This window comes from Vanessa cardui, chromosome 20 (assembly GCF_905220365.1).
Source record: "Vanessa cardui chromosome 20, ilVanCard2.1, whole genome shotgun sequence".
Classification (NCBI taxonomy): Eukaryota; Metazoa; Arthropoda; class Insecta; order Lepidoptera; family Nymphalidae; genus Vanessa; species Vanessa cardui.
Window position 1 is genome coordinate 6,625,059 of NC_061142.1, and position 21,143 is coordinate 6,646,201.

The 21,143-nt window shown below is 31.7% G+C and overlaps 1 protein-coding gene across 1 annotated transcript in view; it reads right to left on the reverse strand.

Moving 5' to 3' along the window:
* LOC124538631 (neural cell adhesion molecule 1-like) overlaps positions 1-21,143 on the reverse strand; it is a 158,477-nt gene that overhangs the window by 37,282 nt on the left and 100,052 nt on the right. Inside the window, exon 3 of the mRNA XM_047115751.1 lies at positions 80-212. Coding sequence (XP_046971707.1) covers positions 80-212 — 133 coding nt within the window. The remainder of the gene's footprint in view (positions 1-79; positions 213-21,143) is intronic.

Genomic DNA, 21,143 nt, shown 5'->3' on the forward strand with positions numbered 1-21,143 from the left:
TTTATCATAAATGATTGTAATAATCAGAATAACACATAATAAAACTGATAATTACTTATAGAATTAATTTATATCTTACCTGTAAATTGGCTTTCCGCCGCTTTTTCGAAACCAGAGCACCATGTATACTCTATCTTCGTTCGTATCGGGTGTGACGTCACAAGGTAGTGACGCAGTCCGCCCGAGCACAGCATCTACGTCTACTGTTGATACTGCAAAAGAAAAAAAATCATAAAGTTCACTGTCAATTAAAGAGAAAAAACAAATGAAAAACAATCAATTCAAACTATAACAGAAACTTATACAAAGTTTACAATACGCTACAGCAATATAAAATAAGTCAGTTATACTTGCGAGTATATAAAATAATATGTTTTACCAAATAGTAATATAAAAAATAATCCACACATTTTCTACTTAAATAAGTAGTCGTAATATTACCTAAAATATACCATAGAAATATATAAATAGTATCATAGAATCCTTTTTTGTCGACGGTACAGTAATACACAACAAAAAAAATGGTAGTGTTTGTTAGCATAAAATGTTTTAGTGCATTGGAATTTATGCTGAGTTATTTTAAAATTCCGTACAATGCGCTATACTTCTTTATATTTCTGCTCTTAAATCTAAAACCTGGTAGAATTTTTGTCGTACATTTTGCTGTTTGCTAGCAGCTTTGCCTTCACAAAAAGAGGATTGCAGGAATCACTTTAAAATAATGAATTAATAGCACTAAGTTTCTCAGTCTAGTGAGCCTTTGACAAGGATTATTTCAATACTTATATAGAGTGTAGTAAATATTCTTTTGCTCTTTATGTTCATACCGATTTCAGTACTATTGTGTCTGTAATAGTTCGTGTCATTATTTCTAGTAAAATTCGGTAAAATAATATCAAACATAATATTAGTGTTATATTATAGTATTTGTTTTTTTTTAAATTATTATTAATCAAAGATTGAGATCACACAGATCATGGTGGTAGGGCTTTGTGCTAGTCCGTCTGGGTAGGTTCCACTCATCCGTTATTCTTCCGCCAAACAACAGTACTTAATATGGTTGTGTTCCGGCTTGAAAGGTGAGTGAGCCAGTGTAACTATAGACACAAGGGACATAACATCTTAGTTCCCAAGGTTGGTGGCACATTGACGATGTAAAGAATAGTTAACATTTCTTACACCGTCATTGTCTATGGGTGATGGTGACTACTTACCATCAGGCGGCCCATAATCTCGTCCGCCAACCTATACCATAAAAAAAAGATAGTATATAAGTGGCAGAATACCTTAGTAGGTGGTTTCAACCCAGACTGGCTTGCCTGTAATATATTCTACTATAAACTCATTAAATTCGTAATATAGCGCAGATTAAGAAAATTCGTTTCTTAATCGTTGAACTAAAATCAATAAAGTTCCTGCCAAACCATAAAAATGACATCAAATATTAATTTACTTCATTACAAGTTTAAAATGTAAAAGACGGTCACAGGGCCGAACCATTTACATTTAGAATAAATCTAGTAAAGGGACGACGGAATGAAATCTATAATGTTACAGATAAAAAATAACTTAAAGTCGACAGTTCTCTCGGGCTAATAATAAAAAAAAAAGTTGAGAAAACCGTCCCCCGTGTAATACATTTATTCATTATGCAAGTAATTTAATGAAAGCGGTAGGTTAGAGTTGGATGCTGACCTGGGGTTTCATAAATTAAATATGCCATTTAATATAAATACTAATAAATGAGATTTTTTGTTCATTTGAAACGCTTAACTGGAATTACAGCTACAATAACTTTAATAATACTTAAAGTAGGTGATGTAACGTGTTTCAAGGAAGGCACAAGTACATTATATATTATTACTATGTTAGTTATGTGTTTAGTTAGTTGTGCTTTGTTTTCATTTATGTACTTAACTATACTATTATAAATGTGAAAGTGTCTGTCTGTTGCTCTTTAATGAGCAAACCATTGAACCGAATTCGATGAAATTTGGTGTGAAGCTAATTTAAACACAAAGGAAGGACATAAGCTAGTTATTTGCTGAACATCAGACAACCAACCTCTCTAACGCAAGCGAAGCCGCGGGCGACAACTGGTAGTATATGAAGCTAATATTTATATACTACCAGTTACCACACTCGATTTGTACAATCTTAACGATCTTTTGTTCTAGAAAATTTGACGTATGATGTATTCATGTAATAATGAATTCCATCAAAAACAATACTTGTCAAAAAAAACAAGTCTCGCAACTCAGTTGTTCTGCGGTAAAAAGTTGTGAGATCCATGTAATACCAAGTCTTATCCATGTAATACTTAAGCGACTTCCTGTCTTAATGCGTCCACTCACTAAGACCACGATCGTGGTCCATATATTGACTCGGCCATCGCATAAAAACACGTGTTAATTAAATTATTTAGTGCGATGACCAAGTCAATATATGGACCACGATCGTGGTCTTAGGGAGTGGACGTATTAAGACAGGAAGTCGCTTAAGTATTACATGGATAAGACTTGGTATTACATGGATCTCACAACTTTTTACCGCAGAACAACTGAGTTGCGAGACTTGTTTTTTTTGACAAGTATTGTTTTTGATGGAATCTCATTTCTTTTTGTATTTTGTAGACAGTTCTACTTTTTTTCTTTTCGGTACCTTCTACTTATATCTACCAGCAACGAATTTTCTTAAAGCCCTCTCTCTGAATTATTAACTTTTCTTATTTTTGTAGGTAGCCTTCCGTTTTCTCTTTTCCGGTACTACTTCTTGAGCTTCAGCTACAGTTTTTCTAAGAGCCCACTCCCTATCTCTATGTGTTTTTCTGGGAGGCCTTGATGTTAAAATTTTTGACAAATCTGGACGGTAAATGATTCTTAGTCTGTTGTATTCACAAATTGAGGATTCCTGCGCTTTAACACTTCCAAAGTCGATGTTAATTAGATGTAAACCGCCCAGACTTGTAACTCTCGAAAGTGCCACGTAAGCTTGACCGGATGTGAATACTGCAGAACCGATATCCATATTTTATGTAATTAATACACTAAAATATTAATATGTATATTATTATTAATAATATATACTATTATTAATAATATTAATTTTATTATTAAAAATAATAATACATAATATCCAAATATTTAATAATATTATAAAATAAATTAAAAAATAATAAATAAATACAGGAAAAGCGGTCTTTGGAAATGTAAAGAAACATGGTCATAGTTTAGTCTGGTCTTGTAGTTATAAGTGTGCACTAGTTGAGAACGTAATTACACAATTAACAAACATTTTCGAAAGCTTATTAATATAATAAATTTATTATATTGTTATTATAATAATATAATAAATAATCTTCCTTTGAATTTGTAATTTTTTTTTTTTTTAATTTTATCATTTTGTTAATTATTTTAGTTTTTCCTTGGTTCATACACTAAACACTACTTATATTCCAAATTTGAAGCTTCTAGGTCTGCTAGAAGTGCCTTAGAATTTTGATGATCGGTGAGTCAGTGAGTGAGTGACAAAATTAAGAAACTTTGACCCGTTATAATTCTTAAACTACTAGTTCAAATTGAATGAAATTTGAAATATACCGTGTCTTTACAATGCTTGCATGGTTACTGAAAATTCAGTCTTCTAGTTTTATCCACAACGAAGTTACAGGGGGTCGAAAATGGCCTGAATTGCTTCGAGAAAAGGATGGTACGGCCGTGCTGCTTTTTTGCTCGACTTGGTGGGGGCACTGCCGTGCCCCCAGATACATCGTAATAAATTTCATCTATTAATATTCGTCATACTATCAAGGACTCGTATGGCAGAATGCGTAGTGTTACTTAAATAAAGGAGCCTATACAAAAGTCTACTACAAAACACCATACCATAGCACAAAGTTAGCTGAACTATTTCAATAATAGATTTTCAATAATATAAACGAAATTCCTCTCTTTTCAATTATAATTTTTCTAACAAAGTCTGTATGTATAGCATGCATATTATGGATCCTAAAATGAATTTTAAATCTTTAACAAATCATTTGTTTTATGTTCTGACCCATACATCAATGGTGATTCGACTTTAATTATTCGTTCGTAAATAAATATTTCGAAGACGGTGTTAATTAAATTTCTACCAAGATATATAAAACTACTACAAGGAGGAGATTAAGGAAGGAAGTACAGAGTACTTATATGGTTTCATGCATAATGATTATGTTTAGAATATACTAATTTTATTATGTTAAAACTGTATAAAACTTGGTATTAATTTTTTTTATGAAAGTTGCCAGACGTGCAAATGGGATACCCGATGGTAAGAAGTTACCATCGACTTTGACTTCTTCGTCCAAATTCTCTTCCCAATTCAACCAAGGGCCAGTCGCTTGTACGTCAGTGTTAGAGGGCTCTGTTCAGGCTTCTCTGCCGGGCAGAAGTCTTTTTGACCGCCAGGTTGCGAGCGGTCATCCTCCTCGCGATTGGTATGTAATTAAGGTTTTCCGGTCAGCGTTATCGACACTCCTTTACCACTTTGACTACGTATGGAATTTTAATATTTCTAAATAAACAATTCCACCAATATTTGGAACTGAGTGCCTGAGTTACTTCTTGGCGGAAGAATATATTATGAGTGGGTTTCATACGGGCTCGCACAAAGCCTTTCTTCCGCGTAAGATGTTTAAATATATCAACAATATAAAAAAAGTTTCCGATTACGTATTATAAGTTGCTGTTCATAGTCAAAATGTAACTGCATTTGTAAAATTTTAGTGGCCAAAAAAATGGTTAATTTTAATGAAATTTCTTGTTTTAGTAGCGACATTTATCTTGGCTTAGTTAATTGGAGTTCTCTCTGCTCTCCATACATAATTTATTAGTGTCTTGCAGTAAAATTTTCTTAAAGCAAGATGAATATTCTACCGAGAACAGTATTTTGTTATTAATATTAAGTTTTGAACGCTTGTTTTTAACTACGCTATTTGTTTAACTAATTCCTTGAACGATATAAGAAAAATAGTATTATAGGTCAATTGGATATTTTTATCAAATTAAATGAACCAAAATCAAAACACATATTTGAACACTCATATATAAAAAAAACAATATATTTAAAGATCTTACCGAAGATTAAAGTGAAGCTACAAAAACAAATACATATTTGTGGTATTGCAAAACGCCGCCTTTTTGTTAATACATCGAAAGTATTATCGAATTAAATATTGCCACACTACAAATAATTTGCATTAGCTTTTAATCTTGTATTCAATTTTGTTGCTTCACTTGAATGTTACAGTAGCTCCATCTTTTTTGTCTAAGCTAAACTTATATAACGTAATACATATGTATAAATATGCAGGATAGCCTTGCTCAAAAGTTACAAAAACCATCATGATTTTTGTAAATGTATGTGGGTAGTTAATAAGACTGTTAAACTAATTCTTTTTCAAGGCATGCTATTAAAATGTTGCAATATTATTAATAAATATATAAATTTCCTAATAATCAAGTACTAGATACGGTATTGGATATCAGTGATATGTTGGTTACATTACGAATTATAATCAAAATGGCCGCCTTACAACCATAGACGAATGCACCGTTACTATAAACAGCTATATTGCAAAATTATCGATAGCGTTTACTTAATATCTTGAGAAAGTAATATTATCGGAAAATAACTGGATAACGATAGTACATAACTATCGATGCTATCAAAAGTATATCGATAGTCGACTATCAATATGCAACACTAATAAACACACTCCTTTCATAGACGCGCCGTCAAATACATTTAAACATATATAATTACAAACTTTGACAATTAAGCAAGCTGAAACTTAATCCTTATATTAAGTTTATAGAATTTTTAATTATTCTAATTTAGAATTTCAAATACAATATACAAAATTTTATTGTTAATTAACTGAAAATAATTATTATTTCTATTTAATCATTCTTTATTGGTACGCCATTGTGTCTTACTTTGTGGACACTATTATTTAAAGTAGACACGTACTCTTAATAACTACATTCTTTCGAGAAACAGTAAATATTAGTATTTTTAATAAATATTCCGCCAAACAACAATACTTAGTATTGTTGTGTTCTGGGTTGAAGGACGAGTGAGCCAATGCACACACAGGTACAAGGAACAAAACATCTACATTCGCAAATTCGTGATGTAACAAACTTGAATTTTGTAATTTTTCTTACAGCGTCAGTCAGCAGTCACCCCAAGTTTGCGGATGAACATATGGGCCACCTGATGGTAAGTGGTCACCATCACCCATAGACGATGAAGCTGTAAGAGATATTAACTTTTCCTTACATCGTCAACGTGCCACCAACCTCGGGAACCAAGATGTTATGTCCCTTGTGCCTGTAGTTACACTGGCTCAATCACCCTTCAAACCAGAACACAAAAATACTGAGAATTATTTGGCTGTAGAATAACTGATGAGTGGGTGGTACCTACCCAGACGCTTGCACAAAGCCCTACCACCAATTAGTACGTACGTAGAAAAACTTTGAAAATCGAACGAAATCAATATTGTCGAGTTCCATTACACTATTAAAATAAACCGTTAACATATTTATAAAATGACTATCAAATCCTGTTTTCAATTTGAACATACATTTAAACTGAAATAATTTGACAAATTAATCAATCACATGTACTTAGAATATATTAACACTAATTATTAGCTTAGCAGTGACTATCGAATTAATTATTGTACATTACGTTAAGCCAATCAAATTACTGGAATTTGTATATACTGATATAATATTTAAGAGTAAAATTAATTAGGACCAATTAAAACGTACGTATATTATCGAAGGCTTCTCAGATTATTATTAAAGTTATTAATGTCGTAATTTATACTAAAAATATATTTATTAGGTAATTAAATAATATTATGTATGAAAATGATTCCTTATATAAAAATACTCACATTAAGGTAAATAAGATACTTGTAGAATCAAATTAAAACAGAAAAGTCACATGAACATTAGTCATTACTAGTGTACGTACTATTCCCCTTTTTACACCGTCATTACTCTTCCAACCATAGCCACAAAGATGTTATGTCCTTTGTGCTTTCAGTTACAATGGATCACGTACCGTTGACAAAAAAAGAGAAAAAAAATACTTACCAATACAACAGGCTTCTATTACAAAATCTTAACATATTTTAATAGAGTACTTTTGTAACGTCGTTTTATAATTCAGCTAGCTGAAGCTACTGCTTAACGCGTGGTATTTATTAAGCACAAACTTTCAACTGTTTTCGACCCATATACCTAAGAAAAGAAAGAATTCTTAGCAGATGTCAACAGCTTAGACGGAACCTATCTGCCTAATCTCAAGTTTGCAGGTGTTATAGTTTCTGAGATGTCAGATATTCAGTTTCAGTGGGTGTCTATAGTTTAAGTAATCTAGACACTAGTAATCGCCAGTACATTATATAAGTGTATAAACTACTAAATGTACTAATTGCAAAATATAAAATGCCAATAATATCATGTAAATTACAATTTAAAATCAAACACTGCTCATCTTTCATCATATCAAGTTCAAAGCCTGACTATTTATTATTACATTTTCTCCATCAACCTATCCTTCACTTAGTACCTACTACCAAGTACTCTTTCAGAACATTACCAAGTAACTATCAATTAGAATGTCGTAGTTTTGACCAAATTGGCCAATTTTTAGATACATTCATCAAATGTAGAATTACTAGAATGCATTTTTAATTTTATATATATCTATATATACTTTTAATTTCTTTATTTATCTATATATACTCCCTTTGATTGGGTTGTCTGGAAGAGATGGAGAAAAAGCCATAAGTCCGCCCATTGTAAAACCATTTTTAATGTACTTCTTTTGTTTTGTTTTTTTTTAATTCTCTTTTTTTTATTTTATTCATTTTATATTACTTTCTTTTTTGTTTTTGTTTGTGGTGTGCAATACAGAATTATAAATAAAAAAAAAGGAATTTTGTAATCTTCGGTAACATATACAAGCTATAACTCTGACCGGCCAATAACTTTTTTGCTCACTCTAAAATTAATTCAAGTTTAATATTAACAATTTAGTAAATTACAAATAAAATCCCCTTTAATTTTCTGCACGTCTAAGTCTAGAGCTCCTCAAAATAAGACCATAACCATAACGTGCAGCATCGTCCCATAATCACTGGCACAATCAGCTTACGCTACTAATATACCAATAGGATAAAGATGAAACCACTTTCGAAGTATTAACAAATAGGGAAATCCTTTCGCAATTCCAGGAATTTGTATTCGCTGTTGTGGCTTTACTTTAATGTTCCGTATTTCCGGCGTACTTAAGCATTTTTATAACATATAAATATATTATGATATCAGGTCATAGAGTAGTCTCTAACGTGACCTAAGAGACACGTGGTCAAGTCAGGTCAAGTGGTCAAGTCTGAAACAAACGTCCGCGCGGGATCCTCACACGCAACCCTCGATGTAAAAGGAAATTATTATAGCAACGGCTAACAATTCACCATTTCACTTTAGCGACCAACATAATTTATATATCATAGTTATTATTACTCGTCATAATGGTGCTATAAAAGAATCACGTGATTTTCACAAAAGTTAAATATATATATATATATATTTTTTATGGTATAGGTTGGCGGACGAGCATATGGGCCACCTGATGGTATGTGGTCACTATAGACAATGAAGCTATAATAAATATTAACTATTCCTTACATCGTCAATGTGTCATCAACCTTAGGGACTAAGATGTTATGTCCCTTGTTCCTGTAGTTACACTGGCTCACTCACCCTTTAAGCCGGAATACAACATTACTGAGTAATGTTGTTTGGCGGTAGAATAACTGATGAGTGGGTGGTACCTACCCAGACGGGCTTGCACAAAGCCCTACCACCAAGTAAACATGTAATTATTTGTCAGAAAAGAGTCTTATCTGGTCAATAAAATTTGTGAATTTCGAAACGACTTATGTAAAATTACAATTTAAATGCTTGAGATCTGAGATGGCTCAGTGGTTAGAGCGTGTACATCTTAACCGATAATTGCGATTTCAAACCCAGACAAGCAGCACGGCACTTCTACACTTTATAGATGATAAAAAAGCGTGTAGCTAATATCTATTGACTTCCACGCAGGATATATTAATTTAAATAATTGTATTTAACTAACATGACTTTGTATTTTTAAATGTTATAGTAGAATTTCTTGCCGGTTATTTTCGGTAGAATCTACTTTCCGAACCGGTGGTAGCTTCACTTGGTTGTAAAATGACGATTCAAAAGTGCTTGTAAAAGCCTACTTGAATAAAGTTTATTTTGATTTGATTTGATTTGCATTTTAATGTGCTTAATTTGTGTTTATAATTCACCTCGAGCTCGGCGGTGAAGGAAAACGTCCTGAGGAAACCCGCATGTGTATAATATAAAGGAAATTCTGCCGCATGTGAAACCACCAACCGGCATTGGAGCAGCGTAGTAGAATATGCTCCTCACCTTCTCCTCAAAGGGATAGGAGGCCTTAGTGGAAAATATATTGGCTGTCATTATATATTATTATACTATACTACAATTTTTATGAAAAATATTTGGATAATTTCATTTCATATAAGCAAATATCATACAACAAATAAGTAACAAATTCAATTTGAAAATATTCAATAATACCAAAATAATTATGTATTCCAAACCTTCACTAATAACGTCAATTAATACAACAACCGGTTGACAATTATTCTATTAAAATGAACAAGCTTGATATTAAAACGACCCTACAGAACCTCTCTAATAACATACTCTAAAAACATGTTCTATACAAAGTATAAAGTTTATTTAATAGCGATTTTATTTAGACCGTAAATAAGCATGACCGTAATAATGTACCAAAGAACGATCTGGCTTTAAATACAAAGTCAGAAGTGAAACGGAGCGTGCTATTTATTTTATTACAATTTTCTATATATTTATAGAATGTTGGATGTAAATGATGAAAATATTCTTAATATTTTGTATCTCGAATTCGTATAAGAACTCTCGATATAAAGTATTGGTTATATCTTTAAATGAAACCGTTATTTTCGTAAGAATTATTGACATTAAGTCCTTGAATTTATAAAAATATTAATTACAAACACTTACTTTTATAAATCTTGATCGTTTGCAATGGTGTCGAGAATGCTTACCTTCAATTCGAAATTCCAGTCCTCTGGACAAAAAACGAACCAGCTCTACTGTCACCAGTAGAGGCAATAAGGCGAAGTGTTATGCTTTCAGTGAAGCTTTTGTAAAGACATAATTTGAAAAATGAATAAAAGTTTCTTATTAATATTATAGTATGTTTGTATAGTTCCATGACAATGCACCAGTAATACAGGTAAAACTGTTCCACCGCCGAGCACGAGATACTTCACTCACAGATGTTTAGTCGAATTTGAAATTAATCTTCAGTTAAGATTTACCCATTCCAACCACTGGACCATATCGGAAACACAATATATACTTCTATACTTATATACTATATTACTATAGTATTATAGATGTGAAAGTAACTCTGTCTATCCGTCTATAGCTCTTTCACGACCAAACCACTGAACCAAATTAGATGAAATTTGGTGTGAAGAAAACTTGAACTCCATAAAAGGTCATAAGCTACTTCTTTGTCTAACTTATAATAACCAACACCTAAAACGCGAACAAAGCCACGGGCAACAATTAGTACCGAAAAAATTACATTATATTGTTCTCAATACTCATATTTTTTTAATTTCTGTGTACTGTTCGAAGTAAACAAAATATTATAATTCATATTGCTTTATGTAAAACAATGTTGAAAGTAAATATCAGTGGTCAAACACAAGGGATGATTTAATGCAGTGTACTTAAGTATACACTGCCGTATCGAATAGGCTGTTCCAAAAACGACCGCAATCACGCGATGTCTGATTGAGATCTGAAAACCAAGAAATTATGGAAATATGTTTTTATTATTATGTGCATAAAACCTCTTTATTGCTGTTCCGCTAAAAAAGTTTTAATACTTTTATATTACGATACGTGATTTATACCATACGGTCATTATTTTTTGTAAAAATTGCATTACCAATTATAATTTTATAATGAAATAAAATTAGTTTATTTGTACATAGGGGTAATTTCCGAAACTTACGATCCAATTATAACCTTCTTTCAATTGTTTAAATTATATTACTTTATTTTATAATTTATTGTACACAACGCAGAGAAAATAAAAAAAATACAAAATAAATTCTGCTTCTTCTTCGTCAAGGCAACTAATATTATGTTTATATCATATCACTTGTTATAAATTAATTGCAATCGTGGATGTTCGAGTTGCTAGTTAAAAAATAATGCAATTTATTTGATAAGTTCATTCATATATTTTAAATATTTACAGAAATTTTACAATACAAAGGTGCGACATGATTGCTTATAAGCTGATTTCTATCGGACTATATAACCAAGAAGATCTTAAAATAAAAAGATTTAAGCGTACTTTCAGATAAAAAATACACAAATATACAAGCTAAGATATAAATATTAAAATTCCAAGTAGCATTAAATGAAACAAGAAAAAAGCAATGTCTTCCAGGAAACCCTTTAACGGACCAAGTCTTACACAGTACTACTAGTCAGATGAACTGACATCAAACTGAAATTATTCTGAAAGCAAGTAAACGCATATATTTAAAAAAAAAACTTGTAAAAAATGTGTATGATGTACTTGTTTGTTCTGACTCATGAATGGTTTATTTACATAAGTCTGATTATTTATTTACATAAGTATTTTCCTACTTTGTTGTATTCACTGCATTTAAAAACCGGGTAAGTAGGATTCGGGTTCGCATTTTACGGCAGATAAAACCATTAATTTATAATCGTCAATAGATGTAAAAAGTCGTAAGATCGATCCTGAACCCTTAGGCTATTGTCGTTCCACTCCAAACACAAGTGATAAGCTTAAGAGGAAGGCTAAATAGGAAATTTGAGTATTTGTAATTCATTAATTAAATTTGGGCATTGCTACTATAAATTCTGCCACATGTGTATTCCACCAACCCGCATTGGAACAGCGTGGTGGAATATGTTCCAAACCTTCTCCTCAAAGGGAGAGGAGGCCTTTAGCCCAGCAGTGGGAATTTACAGGCTGTTACTTTACTTTACTTTTATTGCTACTATTAAAAGAAAAACGGTTTTAGGCTTTTTCTTATATTTGTGATACTAGAAATTGCAAAATTTCATGATTTTAGGTCTAACGGAAAGTACATAGTATAAATTTTGTATAAATTTTGGGTAGTATATAGTATATATAGATTTTGATTCCCTTTGCTTTATGCTGATCTCTACATATCTATGGGACCTTTGACGTGCTTACAGAATATCATAAACAATACGTCTTGGGACTTGACGGACATACAGACAAACAAGCACAAGGAAAGACTAACAATTAAGGTGTTATTGGGGTTTTCTTTTTTCACTTAGAAATACAGAACCAATATTTAAAATTGATAGTAAATACTGAATAAATTACCCACTACTAAGCTAAGATGTCTTCTATTTTTTATTTTTTTTGGTATAGGTTGTCGGACGAGCATATGGGCCACCTGACGGTAAGTGGTCACCATCGCCCATAGACATTAACGCTGTAAGAATTATTAACTATTCCTTACATCGTCAATGTGCCACCAACCTTGGGAACCAAGATGTTATGTCCCTTGTGCCTGTAGTTACACTGGCTCACTCACCCTTCAGACCGGAACACAACAATACTGAGTACTGTTATTTGGCGGTAGAATAACTGATGAGTGGGTGGTACCTACCCAGACGGGCTTGCACAAAGCCCTACCACCAAGTAAATGTTCTAGATGAATAACTTGAACATGTAGCAGAATATTATCCTGTAAATGACGGCTTCTTTCTCTAACTATATACGAAATTAAAATAAACGTACATTAATGAGTTTTTACTTTGTATTTTATTTCTAACTAGCGAACCGCCCTGACTTCGCACGGGTGCAATGCTGACACTAAATAACCTACAGAATGTCTTCATATATGTACAGACAAAACAAACAGCTATGTTCTTGCATTTTAAATCTGTAATATCTTCGAAAATATTAATTTCAATTACATGCTGTAAGGTCTAAATTGATCTAGGAAATAATTGTGTATAGGTAAGGAATTCTGTATTACTTCAAATCACTTCATCAATAAGCCATTATCTCTCGTAAAATCGAAAGGATAAAAAAAAAATTGTGTTATCCCTAAGATTTTCCTATACATTCCTATTATCCTTTCTACGGAATAAGTGTCAATTTCCTGATTACTTCAACACTAATTATTACTATACTTTTTATGTTGAAATTTTAAACGACAGCATCTGTTATTATAAACTGTACCTATTATAAACGACAATTCACAGTCTGAATACGTCATGTAGATAATTAGATACACCCACTTCCATTCGAATGTCAAATTACGTCACACTAAAAATAAAAATCAAACAAAATATCAATCTCAACTTCTAGTTTACATCTATCAATCGTACAGTTCAATAGAACCCGAACGATGATAACCAGATTGTAGTGACATCTAAAATCGATTACGCCATTCGAATCCATCTCACGAAGAGTCGGAATCGGTCAGCGAGTCCGCGAGGGAACCAGCGCCAGCACGTGACTGGCATCACACTGGCAACACGTTGCAACAATACTTGTACTTGTACATATTACGATTACAGTCAGCTTTAAATGTTAACAAATTCATATAAATTTTTTAATTGTTATTTAAATTTTACACGCTACTTGGTTGGGGCACAAGATAAAAATTTTAAGCACTACTATTTTTGGTTAATCTATATCATGATCGAAAACATACTCTATTACAGAGGACACCGATGCCTTTAAAGTGTTATAACTTGTAATAATTTTTTGAAAATTCTTTAAAAAAGATTTTGCCTCTATCGCTCAGAATAATCAAACACAAATCGATTAAGCTAAATTAAACACATGGTCCATCTTCAAACTATTATGAACTATCAGTTACTAGCCTTGAATACATTGTCTTTAATAGCTTTTATTATTCAATCGTTTTTCAAACTTTCCTGCATACATAATATATATCGTCGTCATCAAATTATCTTTATCACTATCGGGAGTAATATCTATTACATATATATTATCTCTCTCTTCCCCATAGAAATTAATAATCCCATCAAAAACATAAATGTAGAATGAGAGCTAAGTACCTTGGTTGTGACTTGACTGACCAAGTGACTTCAACGTCAAAAGAAGTGAAATATAAATGTGTGCCAAGTACAATGGCCAGTCCTGAATGTATTTATACATACATAAAATATCATTTACTTCCATAACTTAGGATAATATATTATAAACTAAGGTCTGACTTGGCTCTTCCTTATATACGAATGCTGCTGCTCGCCAGTTCTCTTACTAGTACTTGGCTTGATACGCTACCGCGTGTCTAGATGTATTTCCAATGAATCGAAATAAAATAAACAATCAAAACGTACGCACTAAAATTAAATTTGATAGCAAATAATTGCGCATAAAAATTAAATTAACTTTAACAATAACCGCAACATATAATGAACTCGGTAATGAGAACTAATTTAATTAAAATATAAAGCAAATGGTTTGTGACCTTAACTTTGCTAATTAGTGATAATTTTAATGTCACGTTGAAAAAGCTTTGTCATAAGGGCGTGTTATAAGACATGAAAATATTGCTCGATGCAAGAATACTAAAAACGATTACAATTAGTATTCCTATAGGATATATAAGTTTTGAATTTCCATCAAGATATTATTGCGGATCTTTTTTGATTCTTGATTCTTCGATCCGGATTGGTTGTTTCGTTAATTCAATGATGTCATATATAAATATATATATAATTCATTAGATCTTATAAAACTATATTTGGATAAAGTACATTTTGATTTTGAGCAACAGATTATAACTGTTACTGAATAATATATATGACTAAATAGAGAATATTGAATGTTGATATTTTCAACCGATTTCAAAAAAGAGGAGTTTATCAACGCTTCTCTATTTTTTTTATTTAATTATTGAATTTTGCGAAAAAAACATGAGATAACATGGTGAGATAACATGATGGTTTTAAACTGTGTAGGAGATATGATTGTGCACAATTTCTCTAATTTTCCGATGTTAGACCAATTTCAAGAAAGAGTTGATGTCAAGAGATATATGTCAAAATTTAAACTATCAATTTCAACTATGAAATTCTCGATAAAAATACTCGATCATTTTATATTGCTCAATCATTATATACCTTGCAATTATTTAATACAAATAAATAGTTGCCACTAGATCGACGAATTACTAAGAAATACTTTAAGAAAACATTCCAGATATTAACATTCCTTTACCATTTGAAGTAATTTAAAAGAATAAGATTTTAGTATACACGATTCTAGCGATTTCATAAATATAATTTCCTGTCCTTTTTCTTTATCGATTCTTCCTGAACTTGACCCAACCGTGGCACAATGTAGCCCGGTAAAAAAGAAAGCGTTTTTATTAAGTGTTACGTTTGTGATCACGTCCGCTGACGAAATGTTTATTATTTCAATGAAGTATATCATCTTTGTCTACTTCCGACTATCACCCTTGTCTTTATCTAGAGGGACTTTCTTATATGAAAATAACTTTTTTTATGGAATAGGTTGGCGGACGAGCATATGGGCCACCTGATGGTAAGTGGCCACCAAAACCCATAGACAATGACACTGTAAGAAATATTAACTATTCCTTACATCGTCAATGCGCCACCAAACCTTGGGAACTAAGATGCTATGTCCCTTGAGCCTGTAGGAGAGCTGTTTTTTTTATATCAATAGGATATAGTTTTTAGTACAGTTGCCTCGTTTTGTCGAAAATTTTAGAATTATTTTTGATGAAATCGATGTCAAAGTCCGAGATGTCAATAGCTCATTCTATGTGTCTTATAAAGAAATACAAACCTATGCATATTTTATTATAACATATAAATGAAATTATGAACGCAAAACAACTGTTAACAATATCATATAAGTGTATTTATAGAAATCAAATTAACTTTCTTTTATACAGATATATTCCTAGCAATGTAAACGTACCGTAAGCATAAAATATTCATGGTTCATACCATGAATATTTTTCCACTCAATAAAAATATTTAGTCACATAATTTTGCCATTCGAGGAAACTTCGAAATTCAAAATATTTGAATACAATGTTTTTATCAGAAGTCTGTTGCATATTTGGTCTTTGTACCTAAATAATAACAGATGATATCGCGTAAGGAAAAAGCGAGATAAGATCTTTCAAAAGCAATGGTTTTAGTAGTAAATAACAGGGCTTGCCTTACTGTGGGATGATCTGTATTGACGTAACACAAATCAATCATCAGTTCCAAATGTACTGACTTTTCATGCAAATATTTCGCCCCCTAAAAACAAAGACAGCTTTTAATGCTTCCTAATTCAATAGAACATTCGCTATGAACGTGACGGTCTATTTTTTATGAATAAACCCTCGTCACGCCATGCTTTTGTGTGTTATGCCTTGTTTAGACGTCCTTGGATGAAGCGGTGAGAGCATAAAATTTCTTGAAAACCCACTTATCACCGCAAAATCTTACGGGGCTATAATAAATTACGAAACGACTTTACCTCGTTCTTTTTCCTTAGTTGGTTAATTTAATTGACCTAGAAAGCTGGATACAAAATATTTTCTTTTAACATTAACTCTTAAACAAGACTATGTAAGGTAAAAAGGAACACATATACATACATATATATTATGTGAAGTTCGGTGAAGTTTTGATTGAATATGTTTCGGTACTTGTCATTTCGGAATAGATGCGTGCGTATCTGATTTCAAACAATTTAATTTGGGTTCCGCCTTTGGTTAAACTCGACAGACTGTCAGAATGAACAACTCAAAGAGTCCCCCTCCCCCCCTCCTATGTTGGACAATTTATATTTTTTTCACTTTGATGAATTTATTTACTGGTAAGTGTAAAAGCCACATATCATTCTATTTTTGACCCAGTAATGAATTTTAATTTATTTCGATTGCTTAATTAATTTCATTTATAATTCCTACATTTACTGTATCTAATATCTATCAGATATCTATAAATAATCCATATTTGCTCTATCTATGTATTCAATCAATCTATGATCATAATAAATACGTTCATAAGCACATTGAATTATCACGAACCGACAAACAACTTCATTTATGTTATAATATTGATTGTATATATATCAACTGATAAAGAAAACTTCGATAGCGTGATTCAGGTTTGACACACATGTTTGTATCACGTCAAAATATATATTAAAAGCATTTTTACTTATTTACGTAGTTATCAAAGTAACATTAACCTCACAAACATTTAAATAAACTCGAATGTCATTTACTTTTATTTGTAACGAAGTATCATTATCTATAAGAAGATATAATAAAACTGTCACTTACCGATGTCGATATTACTACATATAATAAAACGGAGTCCCCGGGCGCGTCTGTCTGTCTGTATGTTCGAGATAAACACCAAAAGTACTGTATAATATATAGAGGGATTTAAGGAAGGTTTAGGTATACAATTTATTAATATTATATATAATGTAACAAGATAATTAGAAAATAAGTTGGAATAGAACGACAATTTTAAACTTGTAAAAGAAAAAAGCAACAAAAAATAAACAAATAAAAGGTGAAAATGTTAAAATAAACCTGTGCAAAGCCGGAACAGGACGCTTGTCTAGAATATATAATTTGAGTAAAACTTCTATTAGCAAAATTGTTTGAAATGTTTTTGAACGTAAAATTGAATCTGTGACTGTGATTTCATAATAACAGCCCGTTTATGTTTATACTAGTCGTGTACCCGATGGCATATCATAAGAAACATAATTCAAAAATACACCGAATTATTAAGCGCATTAGAGTTTTTTTTTGCTTGTACCGCGTAGTCCATACCCTCGTTTCACCTCGGTCACGGCACATTATCTGTTTAAAAATGAACGTCTATACAAGCGTCCATCCCTTATTTAAACATCATAGGTCATGGTTTCATGTATAATCTGAATTTTTAAAAACGTTAAACACCGATTCCGATGGTTTAATTACAAAAATGATACGAGGTGAAATTTCAAAAATACTGTAAGGATTTTCTTTCACTCATAAGTATTAGTGTGAACAACGATTTTCATATATTAAATATCGAATAATGATAACATATTTTATCTCGAATTTCACCCTATTAAGTGATGAATTCCAAGATGCTTTGACTAACAGAAATGACTAACAGAAAATAAAATACAGATTTCTCTATTTCTAAAATAATTAATGATGAATTACCACACAAATTGCTATCCATGGCTGCTAGTAATAAAAATATATTTTTCGGTTCTGTCCCTCCGTTAACAAAAAGACATCGCAGATCCAATCTAAGATGCCTTTGTATCTGTAATTATACTGCTCTTACTTAAACCGGAAAATAGAAAAACAATGTTTGATCTTTGGTTACATAAGTTATTCCATACGACACGTAAATGTATATTTTTGCTATTACATATCCTATCAAATATACATATACAATATATATCCTGGTGGTAGGGCTTGGTGCTAGCCTGTTTGGTTAGGTACCAATATATAGGCATATATTTATTTTAATCAAGAATGATAAATTATGTTCTGTTCCGGTTTGAAGGCTAACTGAGAAAGGCTAACTGCTGGCACAAGATACTTCTTACTGCACAAGCACATCTTAGCTCCCTAGGTAGGTGGCGCATTAATGTGAAGTGTTCCAATGTCTATGGATGTTGACCACTTAGCATCAATTGGAACATCTGTCTGTTCGCCTATAGCATAAAAACTGTGTCAAGTGATATCAGATGCGAGTACAAATGACTATGACTCAAGCTGGACGTTATAAAGCCACTCAATGTCTCAGAACATGGAAGTATCCTGCGAGGCCTGCCTTTATCATCATAGAAAGATCCGATGTCGAGAAATCAACTTAATATGAGCATATTGTGTAGACAAATGACTGATGTATATTGTTACTAGTATAATTTGGATATTCGAACACTGCATTTTTTGTTTAATTGGTATTAAAACTAATTTAGACCGATAAATAAACATGAATATAAATCGTATATTTTTAAATAAAAACATTTGGTAATTTATGCTACAATTTAATTAATTAGGTCAAAATAAATCCAACCGTTGAATTATATTTTAAACTGGTCAAATAGGATTTCAAATAGACCTATTATAATCATAGATAGCCAATACTACGTTAAAGGAAATAACGAAGGTTCGGTCATAAATAATATCGGTTACGATTAAGATTTAAATAGTTTTAGTAAATCGATAAAACGAAGCTTATTATTACGTTCTACACTTAATTTTTATATTAGAATGGATAGAAATTGTTATGAAACAGTTGACGTTTTTGTAGAAATGTTAAGAAAGTTATCTAGTAACATTTGAAAATCCTTTCAATTACGCCCTGACTAATGAAAGCATAGCAAAAACTTTTTTGTCACATACAAACATCTATATGGAAAAAGCCGCGCCTATAAGCTAGCAATTTGTCAAGCCTTCAAAATATGGAAAGATTTAATGACCGTTCCAAATTTAAAATTGAAAATTTATAGAGATTGTTTTACTTGACATTATTTTGGCAGCTTTCGCTTGCAAAACGCAACTGTCAATCTTCTTTCCAACAACTTTAAAAGTTCAAAATAAAACATAACATTGTCGTAATAGTAAAATTATTATATAAAAATATGTTCGTATTCATATAAAAATAGATGATTACTTTTGGTAATAAAAGTGTACATGTATTAGAACCTGGTACTTAAAATATTTCTTGAAATTAATCGTACCCGAAAAAAAGGTAACTTCAATCTCTTCAACGTGATGAGCTGCTGACCGATTTCGGCATTCTGATTTCGATTTCTGAATATATTACACTGCACAAGTGTTAGTGAACCGAGATGGCCCAGTGGTTAGTAAGCGTGTATTTTAACCGATGATTGCGGGTTCAATCCCAGGTAAGCACCACCCCCAAGAAACCTGCATGTGTCTAATATAAGGAAATTCTGCCTCATGTGTATCCACCAACGCGCATTGGAGCAGCTTGGTAGAATATGCTCCAAATCTTCTCTTCAAGGGAAGAGGAAGCCTTAGCTCGGCAGCGAGAAATTTACAGGCTGTTTACTCTACTGTACTACAAGTGTGAACGCAAACATGTGTGTTTATTTTCTCACTCTGTTAATCCTACGGGACGTCAAATCCGACACCACTGATGGAAATAATTCGGGCACACGATCAACAGCTTTACCTGTTTACCGTGAAGTCTGCTAATTTTTAGACTTTGATACTTTGATTGTACTACTGATAATACCCTAGCAGGAAAACCCAATATTTGTGTAACTCGACCACTTGTTTGAATTCCGGACCTTAAAGCCCGCGACGTTAAAAACAAGAATAAATATGCTTCAACAAACAATCAATATATTCTTTTTTTTAACAAATGAAATTTATTTAACAGACTATTAATCTGATTTTCTTCCAACAAGTCTTTTTTGCATTCTGTGTAAATATAAAGAGTTCACTTAGTATAAACTTGAAGCGTTTAGTTTTGCCTTTAATAAAATCCTCTTTGAAATGGCCCTCGCTAATGGTTGTTTGGCCTCTCGAAAAGGTGTAGAGACATTTGCATGATTTTAATTAAATTCAACTCCCAGAACTGCAATAAACTTAAAAAAGTTTTATAGCTAGCTATGAACTAATTTTGAAGCCGGTCTATGAGGCTAAAAATTAATATTGTCGTGATATTAAAATACCTACTGTAAAATTTATAATAACCAAGTTTTATTAAAATTTGTTAATAAAATAATGTTTCGCATAAATTTATTTTAAGGTGATGGTTTAAATTCTTGCCTTGCTTTTTAATAGCGACGCTTATTATATATTAAATCATATTTGACTTCATTGATTTTCAGAATTATAATTAATAGAAAAACCAGAATTGAAGAAAAGT